The sequence below is a fragment of the Oryzias latipes genome, chromosome 8, assembly GCF_002234675.1.
Source record: "Oryzias latipes chromosome 8, ASM223467v1".
NCBI lineage: Eukaryota > Metazoa > Chordata > Actinopteri > Beloniformes > Adrianichthyidae > Oryzias > Oryzias latipes.
The window spans coordinates 13,547,149-13,566,258 of record NC_019866.2 but is presented as its reverse complement, the minus strand read 5'-3'; the positions used below and the strand labels follow the sequence as shown (position 1 = coordinate 13,566,258).

At 40.3% G+C, this 19,110-nt stretch overlaps 1 protein-coding gene across 1 annotated transcript in view; it reads left to right on the top strand.

The window, feature by feature from the left end:
* Window positions 1-19,110, top strand: part of LOC101169039 (voltage-dependent T-type calcium channel subunit alpha-1I) — a 115,564-nt gene that overhangs the window by 84,550 nt on the left and 11,904 nt on the right. The window contains exon 32 of the mRNA XM_023957619.1: window positions 17,319-17,453. Within this exon, the coding sequence (XP_023813387.1) occupies window positions 17,319-17,453 (135 nt within the window). The remainder of the gene's footprint in view (window positions 1-17,318; window positions 17,454-19,110) is intronic.

The following is a 19,110-nucleotide window of genomic DNA, read 5'->3' as shown; positions in this document are numbered from 1 at the left end:
AACCAATAAGAAGGCCATCGGAACCTTAAGAAATATTTTATCTTCACCTCAAGTGGTCACAAATCTGTCTGCATCTCTAGAGACACAAAGGAATGTCTCAAATACCAATAATGGTAATAGAAGTGCCACCGAAACAGAAAATCCGTATCCACCTTATTCCTAGCCCCCATGATCCTTTGCGTGAATTATGGGCGACACTTCCTGTAGACGCTGGAACACGCATTTACATTAAAACAAATTCCTCTTGTTTTCGATCCATAACTACATATAAATGTGGGAAAACCAGCTGTCATTTCTTAAAAAAGGCAACGGTGAGGTGGAGATGAAATATTTGTTAAGGTTCCGATGGCTGCAGGACCCCCGTGGCTACTTCTTGCCGGTTCGTTTTTTAAAAAAAATAAACTTTATTAACAATATCTTGCACATACAAAATACCAAACACAAAACTCCACTGTGTGCAAAATACAATCTTCACGTTCGCCATGAGAATGAACAAAAAAACATAATGATAACCATGTAAAACAGGTTATGCAAAAAGAAAACAAAAATAATAAGGCAAAGGAATCTGTTAAAGTTTCAGGAGAGACCATGTTTCAACTGTTCTGACAGCTTTTTTGTTAGTGGAAGATTTAATACTGTTCACATACAAAACCATTTCTTTCTGAAAAACATAAAACACGTTTTTTTTGTTGGCATATTTACACTTGTGTATAAAGTATTTAGCCATAATTATAAGTAAATTAACTACATATATTTTTTCTGCATTAAGTCTTTCTTGTGTAAAATATCCAAAAATAATATGCTCGTAAAATAATCTATAATCTTCACATAGATGAGTTCTTATAAAATGTATCACATCTTTCCAAAATAGTTGAGTGAAATAGCAAAACCAAATAAGATGAGGCACAGTTTCTGGTGAGGAATGACAGAATGAACAGTTTATGTCCAGATCTTTTTTAAACTTAGTAAAGAAATGTTTCACTGGATAAAATTTGTGAAGAATTTTGAAAGAAATTTCTCTGATTTTATTGGTGATGAAATACTTTTGTGGCAGGGTCCAAACCTTTTCCCACTGAATTCTACATCCAAAGCTGTTCCAGTATGAGATAACATACGGTTTTGTGGCAATCTCATTTTGAAACAGAGAACGGATACTTTGATTATTCCTGCTAGCTAAAAAACATACCTTTCCACAACACAAGTCTGTTAATTTGGGATTTCTTGCTTGTTCATGTTAGCGTCTACACTGTAATCCCTAGCGAGTTGACTGAACTTAAAAATTATTTTGTAACAGATTACGCAACAGTTAAGTTATATTATTAAAACTTTTAAGTTAACATTTATTAAAATTCATATTGTCAGTTGGCTTACATTTGTATTATTTCATATAAAAAATATTAAGATTCCTCAACTTATAAAAGAGAGATTATTTACTTAAAGTTTTTAATATTTTCCAACTAAAAAACGCTTTAACTAACTATATTTTTATATTACTCAACTCATAAAATATGTAAAATTCACTCAAATGCTTTATAAATTCTTTAACTCATTAAATGTGTAGCATTGAAAATATTTAAAATTCTTCAGCTTAAAATGTATTCTAAACAGAGATATTGATACTGCCCCACTACATTTTAAAGGCTAACATTGATAAAAACCAACAAACGTGAAGACAACTGCATTATAAGAGTGCCACACAACATATTGACAAAAAGAGTTGGTTTTGTATTTTACGGCAGAAAAAGCAAATGATCACAACAAAACACATTAGTTACATAACACTTAAACCAACAAATAGTCCATTCTGGAAGACTCACTCAACGAAACATTCTTCAGCGTCAATAAATGTCCTTTCAGTGGTTTGCTGTCCTCAAGGCTCAAGACAGCATTCTGAATAAATATGAAGGCAAGTTCAAGTTTTTTGGGGTGCTGTAGGTCCAGAGCATAGATGTCCCCGAAGAGTTAGAAGAGATCAGTCAGCCAGATCTGTGGGACCACTGACGGCAGCATCCGGAGCGTCACCACGACAACTGAGAAGATACCCACAGCAGTGTCTGTGAGGTCTGGTATTCTGGAAAATACAAAACAAAAAACACAGATGAGTTCAGACCCTCAAAGATATTCATCACACTAATGTCCAAAACTGACATTCCTGCCATCTGTCAATAGGAATCTTTTCATGCTAACATTCTGTTAGCTTTTAATCAACTGGCTATGATGTTTTAAGGACCAACTCCAATTAAAATTGTGTTTTTAAAAAGTTCTTTAGCATTTTTCTGAAGGAGGACATTTATAAAATAATTTAAGACTAAAGCTTCATTTTTCTTTATTCAAATAATGATGGATCAGGAGCAGAAAAGGTAAACGAAACTCCACTCGTTCCAATCAGGAGTCCCTGATGTTCGCCTTTCATCTTCCGTCTCAGTTTTAAAACCATTTAAAAATATCACTCAGTTTACAAACTACAAACAATTGCCCTATTTATTATGTCACTCAATAAAATCTCAATCAATATTAAAGGATTAGTGAAAACCATTGACAGGGAGTCGTGTGCACTTACTGTACAGGTCTTGAAGAAGTTGGAGGCATCTTCATGCAGATAAACAGGAAGTGCAAGGAGGACAAGTGCCCGTCTCATGTTCACGTCACGCTGGTCCTAAAAGAATAAAAAGAAATATCCATTACCTTTGAAGCAAATGCAGAGCAAACACTTCCAATATTTACTTAAGGAACTTTAAGAAATAATAAAATGATACCTTTTCTAGATGTCTATTTCTAGTAAGAGGACAATACAGTGTTTATGTCATGATCCACTTCAGGTCAAAGACCCAAAGTCATTTTTAAGGCAAGTTACACCTTGGCTTCTTACAGCTGTTTACAAATGATTTGTTATCCGTTTTTGAATTATGCACATTAGAAATTCACCTGGAGGTCATAAATCCTAACCAAGCTGGCCAGTTCCTGTCTGTTTTGGTGGACTTAGTCTCAGAAAAGGGCAGCTTTAAGTTACACAAACATGTAAAAACTGCACAATTTCCTCTGACTGCATCTACTCTACATAAATCCATTTCAGATCTTGACAGATGAGTTTTCATGGTTTCAAATGATGGAATGGTGCTAATGCAACATCATTTTATTATTGTAATATACTGTCATAAAGACATGACAATATTCCAAAGTGTCTCCACATACATGGCAGTGGAAACACTTTGGAATATTGGCTATGTAGTACTGCAGTATTATATGTAGTACTGCATAGTGCCAAAGTAACAGAACACAACTTGCACCTCCATTCCATTGTGCCACCTTCAGCCTGCAATCTAAATATGTTTAGTTAAATTGTAAATAATTTCAGCTCTATTTAGACCTTTGGCTAGTTAAAATGTGCATAAATGTTTCCATGCTGCCGTATAAATCTAATAATGGTAATAGTTCAGGATGAATATATTAAATAAGTATAAAACTCACCCACTGACAGGTCTTTTCTGGTGAAATGGTGACTTTCTGGTGAACTTTCTGAAGTTCAGTATCTGAAAAAGTCCAAAAGAGATTTTTCAATGTTAAAAAATGTTTCAATTATATTCTGATCAAAAAACATTTATTGCACTACACAACCTATTGCATTTTTTGTTTTTTTAAAATAGCTCTAGACAAATAACTGAGACAAGTTACCTCGCTGGCCTTGGCGTCTACCTGGAGGTGAAACACTGAACACTCTGTAGTTCGGTACCTGAACACAACACGAGCACGTTGATTAATTTATTTTTACAAAAACCTTTTTTATAACGGAGATCAGTGATTTATAAAAGCTTAAAGCTGCATTCAAAACCCAATGCTTCCATGTAGCAACCAGGCTTAAAACTGTTGGCGGTAGCTCCTCCCACACAACCGTTAGAGGCTTTGAGTGACATTTTTGGACAAATGTCCAGCAGCAAACTTTAGCCACAGACAGAGGCCTCCAACGCGAATTTCACACGCGGATCATGTTTAGTGTGATTGCAGCATAACAGATCATTTCTACCTCTGAAAAAAAAAAAAACCTCATCACTGTCGTAACTTACGGGCAGAAATGCATTTTGGGTTTGGCTCGCCATACGTCTGCTATGACAAACTAATCATGTATACATTTCCACATTAATCTCTAAAACAATCATAACACACATATGTTTAAACAACAGTAAACCACATTTACGGTAGTATAAGAGCATTTTTAAAGCATTCATTCATAAACCATGAACGATACTTACCAAATTAAATCAGGGCTGAAGACAAGACGGCACCATCAGCGATGAGGCGGATGAAAAAAAAACCCGAGGTTGGGGCGTCTTGAAGCGGGACGAAATCGCAACGCTTTGCAGAATAATAAAATGCTCGACTTTCAATTTCAAACGTCGCATACTCGCATTCGGCAAATCCAACATGGCCACCTGAGCTAACGTAGAGAAAACGAAAGACCCTCCCACCAGTACGTGATGACGTCATAACGCTACTTCACGGATCTTAAAATTTTTGAGTGCCAGATACAAATAAGCTTTAAAATATTTAGCACTGTTAAGTTAAATTTTAAAAAATCTTGATAGAGCTTAATACTTTATAGTTGAATCAACTACAAAATGACATTTAAGTTGTGTAACCTTAATAGTTATGAGTCAGTACAAGTGATAGGGTTTAGAGTGTGTTCAAAATGGGAGGTGGCGGCCTCTCGTCCAATCAGAGCACGAGAAATCATCTGCCTTCCGTTTCATTCAAAGTGCCTTCCTTTTCATTCAAAGTGCCTTCCTTTTCATGCAAAGTAACTTCCGTTTCATGCATACTCCTCTCTCACACACACATATAAACTCTTCCTCACACGTTCATATATACTTGTCTTTCACATACATACATTCTTTTTTAAGAGTGACAATGAGAGTGAGAATGTATGTATGTGTAAAGTAATATATATGCATGCGAGAGAGAGAATATATGGATGTGCAAGTGAGAATATATGAATGCGTAAGAGAATATATATGCATGCGAGAGAGAGAATATATGGATGTGCAAGTGAGAATATATGTATGCGAAAGAGAGTATATATGACTGTGAGAGCAAGAATGTATGAATGTGAGAGAGAGAATATATGGATGCGTAAGAGAATATATGTATGCGAAAGAGAGTATATATGACTGTGAGAGCAAGAATGTATGAATGTGAATGGTTCAGAATAAATAATGTCTTATACGGCCCCTCATATTTTAGCCCATGGTTTCACACATGGTGTTTACCAGCACATCTCCACCACCTACAGTTGTTGGAGGCTTTGTGTGAAATGTCAATTTTCAAATGGTTGGCACATCCGTGAGCTAAAAGGGACGCCATCCATACATCACTAGCAAATCCGAGACCCTGATTGGTCAAAGCTCAGCCTGGTTTAACCTGCAACGCGCGTTCAGTGGCCGCACGTTTTGTGAATAGACTTCGAAAAGAGACATAGAAACTTACCCAGACATACTGGACGTGAACGAAAGACTTGAATGCAGAAGCCCAAAATCCATGTTTACGGGTGTTTACACAGACTTTGCATTGAAAGTGGTCACTTGAACACACGTTGCAGAGGGTAGTGTGAACGTACTTTTGGTTCTTATTTTGTTGTTGTCTTAGTAAACAGCCTTTTGCATCATTAATTCATTACTTTAAGTCTTCAAGTTTATCTTTGTAAAATGTTGACTTTTTTTCTCTTAATTTTTCTACTCTTTGTCAGACTTCTACGACCTTATTTTTGTATGCCTTTTACTTTTATGGTGTCCCTAGTACTCTGTCATAGTGCCCCCTCTGTGTTAAGCATTTGGTTTTGCTTCCCTTCCAGCTCTCCCGTCAGTAGAACTATTTGTTTCTGCACCCTCGTGCTGCAGAGAACACTTTCAGATTGCCTGAAGCCCCTGCTATTGTTAGTGAAGCTGTCAATATTTCTGGAGTTAGCTATGAGGCAACAGAAGAACAAGTCCTCCTGTTGTGCCGCGTGTCGTCTCTGGAGGTACAGTGAGAAATCGTGAAGGTTAGAAGCTGCACTCTCTGTGATGTGTCGTTGAATGCACCGAGACGACCTGCAGAACCTTCAGTTAAAGCCAAATCCAGCCCAGCTATTAGGCACTGAGAAACTCATACAGGATGCAGTCTATTCTTGCATAAAGGGGGGGGGGGGGGGGGGGGGGGGGGCTGGTTAAATGACAAACCCCCAAAAATAACAATTAGAAAATGTATAAATAGATTTTTTTTTGAATTATTGAATGGCTACGCATGTGCTTTTTTTTGTTTGGCTTCATCCCATCTTTCTCCTTCCGCCTCTCTTTGGGGGCCAGTGGCAGTGGTGATTTACTCTATCATATCAGTGATTAATCTTCTTCTATGAAGATATTTGTCTTTCTCACCTTTCTCAAAGTATTAATACATTTCTAACCAGCTTCACTTTATTTAATTGCATTTGGCCCCCTTTTAGTACTTTTGTTCACTTTCCTTTTTCTGGCTATTTTTGGCACTGCTTTTCCAAAGCAGCATGGCTGGAACTCCCCCAGAACCCTAAAAGTCCACTCAAGCTCAGTGTTTGAAATGATGCTCAAAAGTGCTCAAAAATGGGAGAGTAGAGAAAAAAAATCAACAGCCATGTAAAGAGACATTTCTGTCCAATAAATTTGATCGAATTTTGGAATCACTTGTTTTTTTAGAGCCCCCCATAATGTTTCTTAAGTCATCATTTCAAAGCATTCTCTAGAAGATTTTGTATAGAAATAAATGTGTTATTTTCTTAAAGGCTGTGTCAAACTGCCGGTACGAACAATTTGCACTTTTCCACGTATGAAAGTTTGGTCTTTCGTGGTATACATGCGTTATATATGTAGTTCTTAAGTGTTTCTTAAGTTCGTCATTTGTCGATGTGAGCAGATATCCATCGAGGGTTTTGGCCGATGGGTCTTTGCTCTTTTTGAGCTGTTTAGAAGTTTTGTTCAGTTGAGAATTACGCAGTTTACGCATACTTTACGTTGTCTATACGCAGTTACTACATAAATCTTATTCAATTGTTTGTGATTTTTGCGAGATCCATGCACAAATTTGTGGCTTTCAACAAACTTTCCACATATGTCTTTAACAAACCTTTCATGAATGCACCACAGATGTATAACTTTTATATCGTATATACGGCACACATCACATCACGTTCAAAATATGTAATTGACACACAAATCACTAACTCATTGCATATAAAAACCACAATAATCACGCATGGTCCATGCATGATTGGCGTATTGTGTGTCGTATTCGGCTGATCTGTCATCCCTCTAGCAATCTATACTGAGTGAGGGTTTCCTGCTTCCCTTGTCTGACTTTACCGGGCAGGGGTTCAGGTCTCGAGCGGGTGGAGCATTGTGCCGCACGCAAGGCAGGTCGGGGGAGGGGGGGCTGGTAATGTGGGCACCGATGCAACTCTGGACGCGCGGCGGGCCCTCAACTGGCACCTGGCAGCAAACGGAGAACAGACTTAGAATGCGAAATTGCGAGGGCCAGCGGCGGGCGCTGACCATGTTGCTGGCACAATGTGTTTTCAGCACGGTGCACTGAAAGTGAAGAAATCAAATGAAGCACAAGTTACGTGTTCTTTGCGTGATTTATACACACTTTTCATGTATTTATCGTGGTTTATTCGTGATACATTTGTGAAAATTACATGTAAAGAAACCCAACTTTTTTGACTTTTTCCATATATATTCACAGATGGACTACCTTTCATTCGTGCCAAATGTGCAAATTTTAAGTAGCAACAGTGTGACACAGCATTTATTTACAAAAATAAATTTTTTATAAAAATAAATTGCAAGAAATGTTGAAAATACACAAATAAAATCCCTGATTTCTTATGAGACTACAGCTGGACTGATGCCACATGCTCCCTTCATCAAACCACATCACCAGTTGTCATTGCTTTAGAGTTCTTACATCAAATCCTCAAGAAATTGTGAGCTTTTTTCAGCCTTTTTAATAGGCATCCAAAAGCAGCACAGATTAACCCAATATCTTTTTAGAAATGTATTTGTTTTATTTTAAATTGTCTTTGTCAAATGTTCTTACTGTCATTGTTAACCTTTGCAGTTAGGTCTTCTGTTTTCAGTCAGATTGTTCTAAATGTTTAAACAAATTTTGATTTTTTTTTCAACAGCAGCTCGATGATTTCCTCAATTCAAGCATTTTCACTATTCATAATGGTTGTCATTTTAGAAATTTGCTTGTTCTGCAACTCTAAGACATATTTTAAAGCTTTTTACAATTATGAGATGTGGTTTAAGGTTATAATATAATGTAAACATCTGGAATCACACCAGAAGGGGTAAAATCATGGATTAGAACAAAAAGGATCACTTTCAAACAAACATTACAAAATGCAAAGGTCATAAATTTAGTGCTGATGTTGTGTTTTTCTTCTTATGAAAGCCAACCCAAAGACTGCAGCTAATCTTACTGCACTGCTTCAAATCTAAGCCAAGAAAAGACCAACAGCCCTGAAATTCCTGTCCTTAAATATTTCCAAACTCACTCTGCAAAACTCGCTTGGTTGCTTACATGGACCCTTTTGTGTGGCTTTCTGCCAATTTCCCAAGACAGTTTCAAAGTTTTCTGCACCTGTGGGAGCGTTTGCAATAAAAAAAAGAGGGAAAGTGTTTAGTTTGTCCACCAAACAAAAGCAATAAATTGCTAAAGTTGTCCAAAGAGCTAATAAATCATTCAAGAATATCCTCTGAGGTTGATGAATGGATGCAAATTTGCTCCATCTACATTTCCCATTTTGTCCTTGCTCTAGTTAGTGCTAAAGTTAGGAACCAAAAACTATTACCAGCACAAACTGGAGTTAACTTAATGAACTCTAAACATAATCGTCACTTATGTGTTGACTAAATGGTCTGCTAAAAAAAACAAAAAGTCTTCTTTTCAAAGTTTCAGAGAACACAGGTTGGATAGACCTTCAGCAAATCAGTAGCATGCAAAAGTATCCATGCAATTTCTTATACAAATTTACTGAATTGTTCAAATTACGGTAGTCATAAATTGAAGCAAAGCACCAACAAAACTTCAGACAAATGTGTGGTGAGTCCCAGTTTTACCAACTATGATCAGACATTATTAACAGGATCCCCAATTGCTCCAACAAGTGTTGCAGCAATGGTTTAGGTCTAATATCTGAACGAAGCAAGTAATGAGGATAATTATTTTCATGTTGAAAAGAGCAGGTCTGTGTAAAAGTTTCCAGTAGGTCCTCTGAAAACATCAGTTTAACTTAGTGTGACATATTTTCACTGAAAGAGATAGAGGAATAAATGAAATGTGAAATTAAAGACCCACTTCAATGAAAATCATGCTTTTGGCATTTTTACGTGTTCTTGAAGCATTTTTCTCACAATGGAGAACATATGTAAAAGGAAATATTCCTTCTAATATGACACAAGCTTTTTTATTTTTGTCCAAAAACTGCATAATCATAGTAAAAAGACCATCCTAAAGACTGACATTACATTAAAGAATAATTGGAGTTGGGCTTTAATACTTGAGTAAATGAAACTATCAAGGCTGAATACTAGGACTGCCCCGAATCTCGCCTGGATCCTGATTACGCACATTTCCTCTCTGATGATCCCATGCTCGTTATTGACCCCTGCCTCCCTGACCCTGATTAAGCTTTGTGGATTTTTAGCTGAGCTAATAAACCTGCTGCGGTTGGAACCAGCCATCTGCCTGTTTTGTGACAGAATACATTACCAAAGATGGATCCAGCAGCAGGAGTTCCTGGCCCAACGAACCCGGCGGCGTTTGTTACTTTGTTGCTGGAGCACGGTCGCCACCTCCATTGTCTAACCTCCACGTCCAAAGCCATTATGTTGCGCCTGCAAATTGACCCAACTGTCAGCGACACATACACCGCGACACCTCCGGTCGCTCAGTCATCGTCAATATGGCGCTTCCGGAAAATTCAACGAGGACCCAAAGCAATGCGTGGTGTTCCTTATGCAGTGTTACCTGTTTTTGCGCCAAAAACCAAGCCTCTATCCTACAGAAGATGCTTAAAGTGTAACCGGTGTGCTCCCTCCTGACCGGAGAAGCGCAAAAGTGGAAAGCCGCACTCTGGACTGGAGGATCACCACCCTTCCATTATTATACTCCACTCACACATCAGTTATGCGAGGTGTTTAACCATCCAGCAGATGGCAAAGACCCCTGGGGAACAGTTATACTGCATCAAGCAGAGGTGGCAGACCGCAGCCACCTACTTGCTACAATTCTGGATTCAGGCGGCACTCACAGACTGAACAAGCGGCTCGCTGGTGACTGCTTACCATGAAAGACTGACCGCAGCGGTGCTGGCGTGCTACTACGAGGGATTACCCTTGGATAAACTCATTTCCCTCACCATTAAACTTGATAACCTGCTGAGGACCTGGCGGCCACGTAACACAGCATCTGCGATCGCATTGCCCACCTCGCTATTTCTCCCAGGGGCCTCTAGTTTCGACCAGGAGCCCATGCAACTCGGCTCCACCCATTTCTTTCCAGGGGAGTGAGTGAGGCGATTCCAGGAGAACCTCTGCCTCTACTGCGGCCAGCCAGGCCACGTTCGCAACACCTGCCCCAATCGCCACACACAACGCTTTGCAGAACCAGTGAGTGAACCCATGATCACCTTTACTCTGCTGATTATGCTTGAAAACCGCGTAGGGGAAACTCAAGCTATGATTGACTCTGGAACGGCGGGGAATTTTATTGACCTGGCTTTTGCTAAGTCTCATGCTGTTCCTTTGCTCACCTGCTTTGAGCGGGTGGCTGTCACTGCTCTAGACGGGAAGGCCCCTGGGGTCAGGTCAGATCTTGTTCCTGACTTAGGATATAGCAGTCAACACATTAGATCACTATCAAAAGTAGCTCTGCCTCTTCGCCATCGAGTCCCCTCGTTGTCCCACCATCATCGGTCTGCCTTGGCAGAGGTACGATCCCACTATAGACTGGTCATGGCACAGACTCAAGTTCTCCTCCGTTCACTGCCTTCAGATCACAGGAAAGTCTGATAACTGTAGTCCGTCGAGGCAGATCGCAGTCACCACCCTTCGCAGAGATCAGCATGATAGGAGAAGGGTTGCTGTTTCAATGTGAGGATCTGCGGGAGGCCTTCAACAAACAGCCTGCCTCACTGCTCCCTCCACACCGATTCTATGGCTGTGCCATCGACCCCCTGCCCAGAGCTATGCCCACCCGAGGAAGGGTGTTCTCGCTTTCCCAGCCTGAGTCAAAATCCATGCAGGCCTATATCCGAGTGGAGTTGGCAAAGAGCTTTATCTTTATCCCCAGCCTCACCCAGCTTCCTCTTTATTAAGAAGAAAGATGGTGGTCTAAGGCCATGTATTGACTACCACCGCCTTAACGACATGACTGTGAAGAACTGTTATCCACTGCCTCTGGTTCCTGTTCTTGCAGCAGATCAGGAGCACCTCTGGAGCAGCTCTGGAGCAGCTCTGCACAGCTAGCTTATTTACAAAGCTGGAATTGAGAAGTGCCTACAATCTCATCCGTATTCAAGCAGGGGATGAATGGAAGACCGCTTTTTCAACCACCGCAGGACACTGAGTACCTGGTCATGCCCTTTGGTCTCTGTAATGCCCCCTCTGTGTTCCAGACTTTTGTCAAATGTGTTTTCCGTGACGTGCTGCAACACTTTTTTGTTGTCTACATCGACAACATCCTGATATAGGTGGTACTGCAGTGGTCCCAGTCAACCACAGTAAAAGAGCTGCAGCGATTCCCGGGTTCACCAACTTTTACCAGTGTTTCATTTGCGGCTTCAGCACAGTGGCAGCCCCTCTCACCTCTCTCCTGAAAGGCGCTCCCAAGTAACTGCTCTGGACATCGGCAGCCACTGAGGCATTCCGGGCGCTGAAACAGCACTTTACCCAGCCGCCCATCCTCCATAACCCAGACCCAGTCATCATTTCATCATGGCGGCGGATGCCTCTAACACAGGGGTCGAAGCCGTGCTCTCACAGCGCAATGGTCAGCCAGCCAAGACTTCCCCGTGGGCCTACTTTTCCAGAAAACTTAACCATGTGGAGCAAATCTATGAGTAGGCAACCGGGAACTGCTGGCTATGAAGGAGGCGTTTTCCGAGTGGAGGCACTGGCTCAAAGGGTCGGCTCAATCCCTCCTGGTTCTAAGTGACCATGAGAACCTAGAATACATCAAGTCCGCCAAAAGTTTGACCCCACAGCAGGCACATTGGTCCCTGTTCTTTTCACGCTTCCGGTTCCAAATCACATATCGCCCAGGCTCCAAGAAGGGAATGGCAGATGAGTTGTCTCATCTCTTCGACACCTCGGCTAAAGATCCAGTTGCACCAGAACTCGTGCCCTGGTCGATGATCCTGGCTCCTGTAAGTGGGACATAATGACAGAGTTGACTGAGCACAATGCTGCTGAGGCTCCACCACTGTCCTGTCCGGCTGATAGGGTGTGTGTTCCTTTGTCCCATCAGCAATGGGTTCTCCACCTTGTACACAACTTGCCTACAGCCAGACACCCAGATATGGCCAGCACACAATCAATAGCGGTGACTTTTTCTGGTGGCCCACACTGCAGACAGATGTACAGTAGCTCAATACGTAGCTTGATGTCCATCCTGTCAAATGGCTAAGTTTCCTAGACAGTTTCCGGCTGGCCTCCTGCATCCACTGCCTGTACCACGGCACCCCTGGTCACACATCACAGTGGACTTTATCAAAGATCTCTCAAAGAGAGGTAGCACCACCATCCTCTCCGTTATTGATTGCTTTTCTAAGTTATGTCAGTTGATCCTTTAAGCTGCCCACAGCTCTGGAAACAGCGGAACAACTTATCAACCATGTGTTCCGGCATTGTGGCCTTCCGGAGGACATTGTCTGACCGGGGCCCCAAGTTCACCTCATGTGTGTGGCGGGAAATGTGTAAGGGTCTGCTTTCACCTCAGGCAATCATCCCCAGTCCAATGGCCAAATGGAATGCCTAAACCAGGAGATCACGTGCTTCCTTCTTACCTACTGCAGTTGACATCAAGAGAACTGGAGTCGTTTCCTGGTTTGGACTGACTACGCCCAAAATACTCTCAAAAATACTACCACGGGGCTCTCGCTCTTTTAGTGTGTGATGGGGATAACCACCGTTCTATACCTGGTTGGAAGAACCCACGAACTTGCCAGCAGTGGACCAGCGGTTCCGCCATTTTGACAAGTCATGGCAGGTGGCTCATGTACAGCTCCAGCAAGTCATCTGCCCGAGACCAGGCCAATCGGCGCAGACGGGAAAGTCCCAGTCTGGTTCCCGGTCAGTGGGTCTGACTCTCTACCTGAGACCTCCGTCTATAGCTCCCCTGCGAAAAGCAGGGGAGCTATAGGTCACAGGTACGTGGGACCATTCGAGGTAATCAAACAGATCACCCCTGTGTCCTACTGCCTTCAGTTACCTCATGAATACTGCATCTCGCCCACCATCCATGTCTTACTGCTGAAACCCGCCGGTGAACCCCTGGATGGGGGGTTGGGGACTGAACCCGCTGACATCGACATGCCCACCTTGATGGTGGATGGCGAGGCAACCGATCTTCTGAGTTCTAAACATCACTCACAGTACTGTACACTTAAACACTGCACTGAGCCTCACTCAGTGCAAAGTATTGTTTGTGCCACTCTGCCTGCACTACTGAGCGTTATATCCCGACCTGATCTTCAGATTTTCTGACCCTGTGTTGACTTTGACTCTTTTTGCCTGCCTCCTGCCCAAAATCTTGCCTGGATCTTGACTACTCTCGTTTCTGATCCTCCCATGCTCGTTATTGACCCCTGCCTCCCTGACCCTGATTTAGCTTTGTGGACTTTTTGCTGAGATAATAAACCTGCTGCGGTTGGAACTAGCCTGTTTTGTGACAGTATAAGTGTGTGTTTAGATGTATCAGATTTGCAAGACTAAAGAAAAAAATGATTAAAATTATGATAAATTGAAAAATTGTAGAGAATAAAGAATTAGTTGTTGATACATCACTCAGTAAGCATAGTTTATTGGGCCTTGAAAGGAAAAACTAAAACATGTGATATGTGTCTGACAACTGCAAAGTACATCACTGAAGTTATTCAAACTGACAACTTCATATAAACTATGTTGATACATTTGGGAATGAGCCAGTAATTATCTAAATCTGTGACATCTAGGGGGGATTGTCTGTGTGGAGATGCTTGAAAACAGTCAGTTCTTCCGCTGGATTTGAGAGAGATTGATTACTGATGCAGGGAAGGCAGAGCAAAAAATAGCTGGCATGACCTATTTGAGAAGTTGCGTTAGGAAGCAACTGTATCCTGGAGATCAATTGATGAGATACAGATGAAAGATGCAGCCCCATGCCCGAATTTTGATCCGAAACCACTGAGCTCAGTGAGAAAGGCGTGTGGAACATGTTTGTACTGTTATCAGCAGAACCAGCTGGAACACAAAGAAGGCAATTTAATGATGCTAATTGTACTAGAATGTATTTTAATTAATACTGGTAAATATATTAATCTTAAAGCTATGTTCATACAACCCTCAGCAACGCACGTTCAAGTGACCACTTTCAAAGAAAGTCTAGAATTTGTAATGCTACCATCACAAAAACATGCCAACGCGCGATAGGGAGGCATCAGCAGAACCTTCGCGATTTCATGCCGCCGGCCAATTTTATGAAAATCATTGGAGTGGTCATGAATGTAGACGGCTATCAGGTAGGGAGTCAGATAGATGGAGATGATGCCATTACGAAATCGGGTGACAGCTGGGCGGCTACAGGCTTGTGGCAGCCGGATCGCCGGCCGGCAGCAACTTTGATTGGACAGAGTATAAATGTCCCACGACGTCAGGCATCCATATCAAGTACAATAGTGGGCCATTCTGACTATCACTGGCTGCGACCTTGAAATATGGCTGAGCAGCCACTGACTGATGTCAACTTTTAAAGAAAAACTGTCCTGTCGCCATAAGATTGCAACTTTTTCTTAAAACCTCAGCAGCCACCGCGTGGCCTGTAATAACTTCCATTTTACAAATGCGGCAACCTGCTAAATTTGCTAAAAAAAAACTTACATTTACTTGGCCGCGTAATGGCTTTTTGGAATTTCTGACTATGGGATAAGCACAAATATTTGCACGTTTCGAGCATCCATGTTCAAAACTCTCCCATCGCTGTGCTAGTTTCTTCAACTGTTTATGGGCTCTACTTTCAAAAACACATGGCCATTGAATGTGCAGTCAAAGTTAAACTAGGTCAAACTTTGACCAATTAGGGACTCGTATTTGTTAGTGATGTGTGGATGCTGTCCCTTTAATTCATGGAAGTAGTAACTGTTTTAAAATTGATCATGGAGGAAAATTAATGATTGCGATTTGTGCCCGGACAGAATTCTATGACACAGTCTTTAAAATATTGGAATAGAGCTGTGAAAGAAAAAGCCTGGAGCAAAATTACCAAGACTTGCAAATGCTTGGACATTTTGCACCAAGCTTGTAACTGTAGGTGGCTGACACACACTATAAATAGTTGAAAAAGAAAAGAAGATGAATACCCTCCCTTCTCATCCAATGTGAACCGGTGTTAACACTATAAGCTAAACGTGTGTTCAAGAACCCGTGTTCTCACGTCACATGTCCGGTGTGAACATGACATAAGAATTTTACAAGCTGGTTTAACAGAGTTAAATAGTTTTAGCTCAGCCGACACTCGAAGCAAGAACAAAAACCTTATCCATACATGGACTGATTAAACCTTTTTCACACATCAATGCCAGTTACTCATTACTTAAGTAATCTATTACAGAGACAAATAAACTTTTACTGTAACAAAGTGCAGGGCATTACTAAGGCATTTGTGTCCTATTTTATTCATGACATGTTCAGTAACTGTTTTCCAAGTTTAAAACTAATCTGTTCAAAAAGGACAAACCATGACGCACTTGCAGATAAACACAATTTTTGTATAGATTATTGGTTTATGAGCTGCATTTGTTGTTAGCCTTCATAGACCTGAACACAAGTGTGTTTAGAGCTGCGTTTTTCACGGAGCATTTTATGTTGTCATTGTAAGCCAGATTACAGTCATTTTAACCTGCTTTTATTAAGGAGCATTTTTTAGATGATAAATGATAAAAACTAAATAATAAAAATAGTGTACCATCTTATGTTTAAATTACTAATGCTGACAGTTGTTACCCGTTTGTGATTTTCATTACCAAAAAAAGAAAAAATATATATACTGCATATGTATTATTTGTCTTTTATTGACAAATATTCCACTTACAAAATATCATACAATGTATGACACCCCATATCTAATTCAAATTTATTTGATTAAAATAGCAACAGATTATTGAACTTGCCCAGGAGATTGAAACACAGAAATAAGAAAAACAAAAATATTAATTTCTGTTAGTGCATGATTCAATGCTTTGTATGTCTCTATGTAAAGAGTATAAAGCATAGATGTTTTGTTAAGATATTTACATTTGTGAATGTAATATTTTGCCATGATTATCAGTGGATTAACTATATAAATAAATGTTCTGTTAAATTTCTCATAAATAAATTATTCAAAAACGATATATTCATATAATAATTTATGATCCTTACAGACGAGTTGTTGTAAAATGACTCAAATCTTTCCTAAAGTTAGTGAATGTGCAATTCCAAAATAGATTAGGCACTGCTTGGTGGGGAAAGGCAAAATGAACAGTAAAAAGAAGAGTTTCACAGGGTAAAATGAATGAATCATATAAATCAATTTCTTTTCTTTTATTGGTAACAAAATATTGTTGGGGCAAGAATCTATTATTATTACCCCTCATATAAATATGAAATACTTTACATTATTTTTGTCTCCTTAGATGGTATATTCTACTTCTGACAGAAAGTGACTTTAAAGTAATACAGCACATTACTATTTTCCTACTGTATATTTGTAAGGTAATTTATTTAAGGTATTTTAATGCCTCCTCAAATAGTTCTGTAGTTCAGGATCCTAAAAATGTTGTAGTACTTTAAAATACCTTTCATTTTTAAATACAATCACAACAGTTTTGTGACTACTTTGTGGTACTAATTTAACAGTTTAGGTTTTTGCTGCATCTCTAAAGCACAAAAACACACTATTAGGTACTCCTCTGTATCAAAGGTTCTCGTATATGTAATGCCAGGACGGCCGACAGGGTCACCATGTCTAATCCTTGTCATTTACAGACATTGATATATTGAACAAATTCTTTGCAGCAGATCAGAATGGCAGAAATTGAGCAAGCCTCCCTAAAGTCAGAGCAGCTCTCAGACAAGTCATCATCGCCTGCTCTGCCAGATGACCTCAGCTTGGACGAACCCACCTTTCACATGTTGGCACAAGAGAGCCAGGTGAGTACGTACACAGTGGGGTTAAAGGAGGATACTAAGAGGTACAATTCTGAATGGAACATGAAAATATCTGAACTAATCCATGTATAATCTGGAGAATGAGCAATACTTGTGCTCGGATTTATGTCATGCCTGTAAGAAGATGAACTTTCCCTAAAAATTCAGTGAAAAAACTGGGATTTTAGTTTTAAAGGAAGCCCAGGCATCACGAAGAACTGCTGTTCCTTGTTTAAAAATATCTGAACAAGGCTGAGGTGCTTGTGCTCATGTCTTTGTGCCCCAATATCGAGTGCCCTGTGCCACTGCTGCCTTGAGAAGCCTGAACACAGTTCAGTAGATTCTGCTTCTGTTCTCCTTTGGGTGTCAAATCTAAAACTGACCAAGCGCAGGCTTTTTTCCTCAAAAATCAGGTAAGAAACCAGTTAAAGTGTACACTATCACCCCCCACTGTGTGGGAGTGAGTAGAATAATGTCGTTCTAACAATATAAGCGCAGGCCAGTGGGGAGTTTGAAGGGGTGACTAATCCTGCCCCGGTTCATTTCAAGAAAAGAACGCCTAGTGTGAGAGCGCCCTAAGAGAGTGACAGACTTGACAAATGATGTGTTTTCTGCTCCCTGAAGAGTGTCAAATTACCAAATCATTTTTACTGTTACTGTAGACCTGTATGATTTACAGAGTAAAGCCATATTTTGTAAAGATCTGTTAATCCCTTATATTTTTTCTTTGAGGAATCGACGGTCTTTATCCACCACAAACTGCTGCAGCAATAAATCTTCTCACTGTGTTTTCCCAAGCCACATTGCAGGTGGATCTCACTTGCCCTCGCCTCTTTTAGACTTCATCAGTTATGCTTTAACATTCCCGATGTTTGACCACAGGGCAGCGCTAAAGCATGGCTTCAGGGTAACACCAGCAAAGAAGCTTTGCGCTTCACTATCAACTATCTACATCCCGTATCAGTCGTCCTCAGAAATCCTCCCCTCCAAATGTGTAATACTTCCTGCTCCTGGTGTACTCGATAAGCTTGTAACCACGGAGAGAACCTGTATTTATTGAATAGAGGTGAGAAAAAAGGCAAACAAGTGGAGTCGATAAGAAAAATGATATTATTAATCAAGCATTGTTTGTGTCAAAACACATGGGTTCTTGTGGAAATTAGTTTGTGGAGATATTATTTTTATACAGAAAAATCCCATTTGCAGCTTTTCTTCTTTATTTGTACCTGAAGCTTTTAAAGATACAAGAAAGGACGCCACATGCAATGGGTCAAAAAGAAGTATTTGGCCATCACCCATTTGAAAAGGTCCCACTTAAAAAGATAAGAGAGGTCTGTAATGATCATCATAGATACACTTCAACTGTGAGAGACAAAATCTAAAAAAGACTCCAGTAAATAACCTTGAATGGTTTGAAAGATTTTATTTCTTTTGAAACGCTTTTGTAGTTTACTGACTGTGTTAATAAAAATGATTAAGATACTGCTGACACACTTGAACATTTATCAGAAGAGTTATTGAGGGCGGAAGTCCTCTTAACCGAACTGCAGCTGCTCTATTCCCGTGTTCCTCCGTGTGGCTGATAGCTTGCAGTTTAAACTGTGCTTATTAATCGTGTCTCTTTGCATTTCCAGGGTTTCCCAAACGAAGTTGTTCTGCA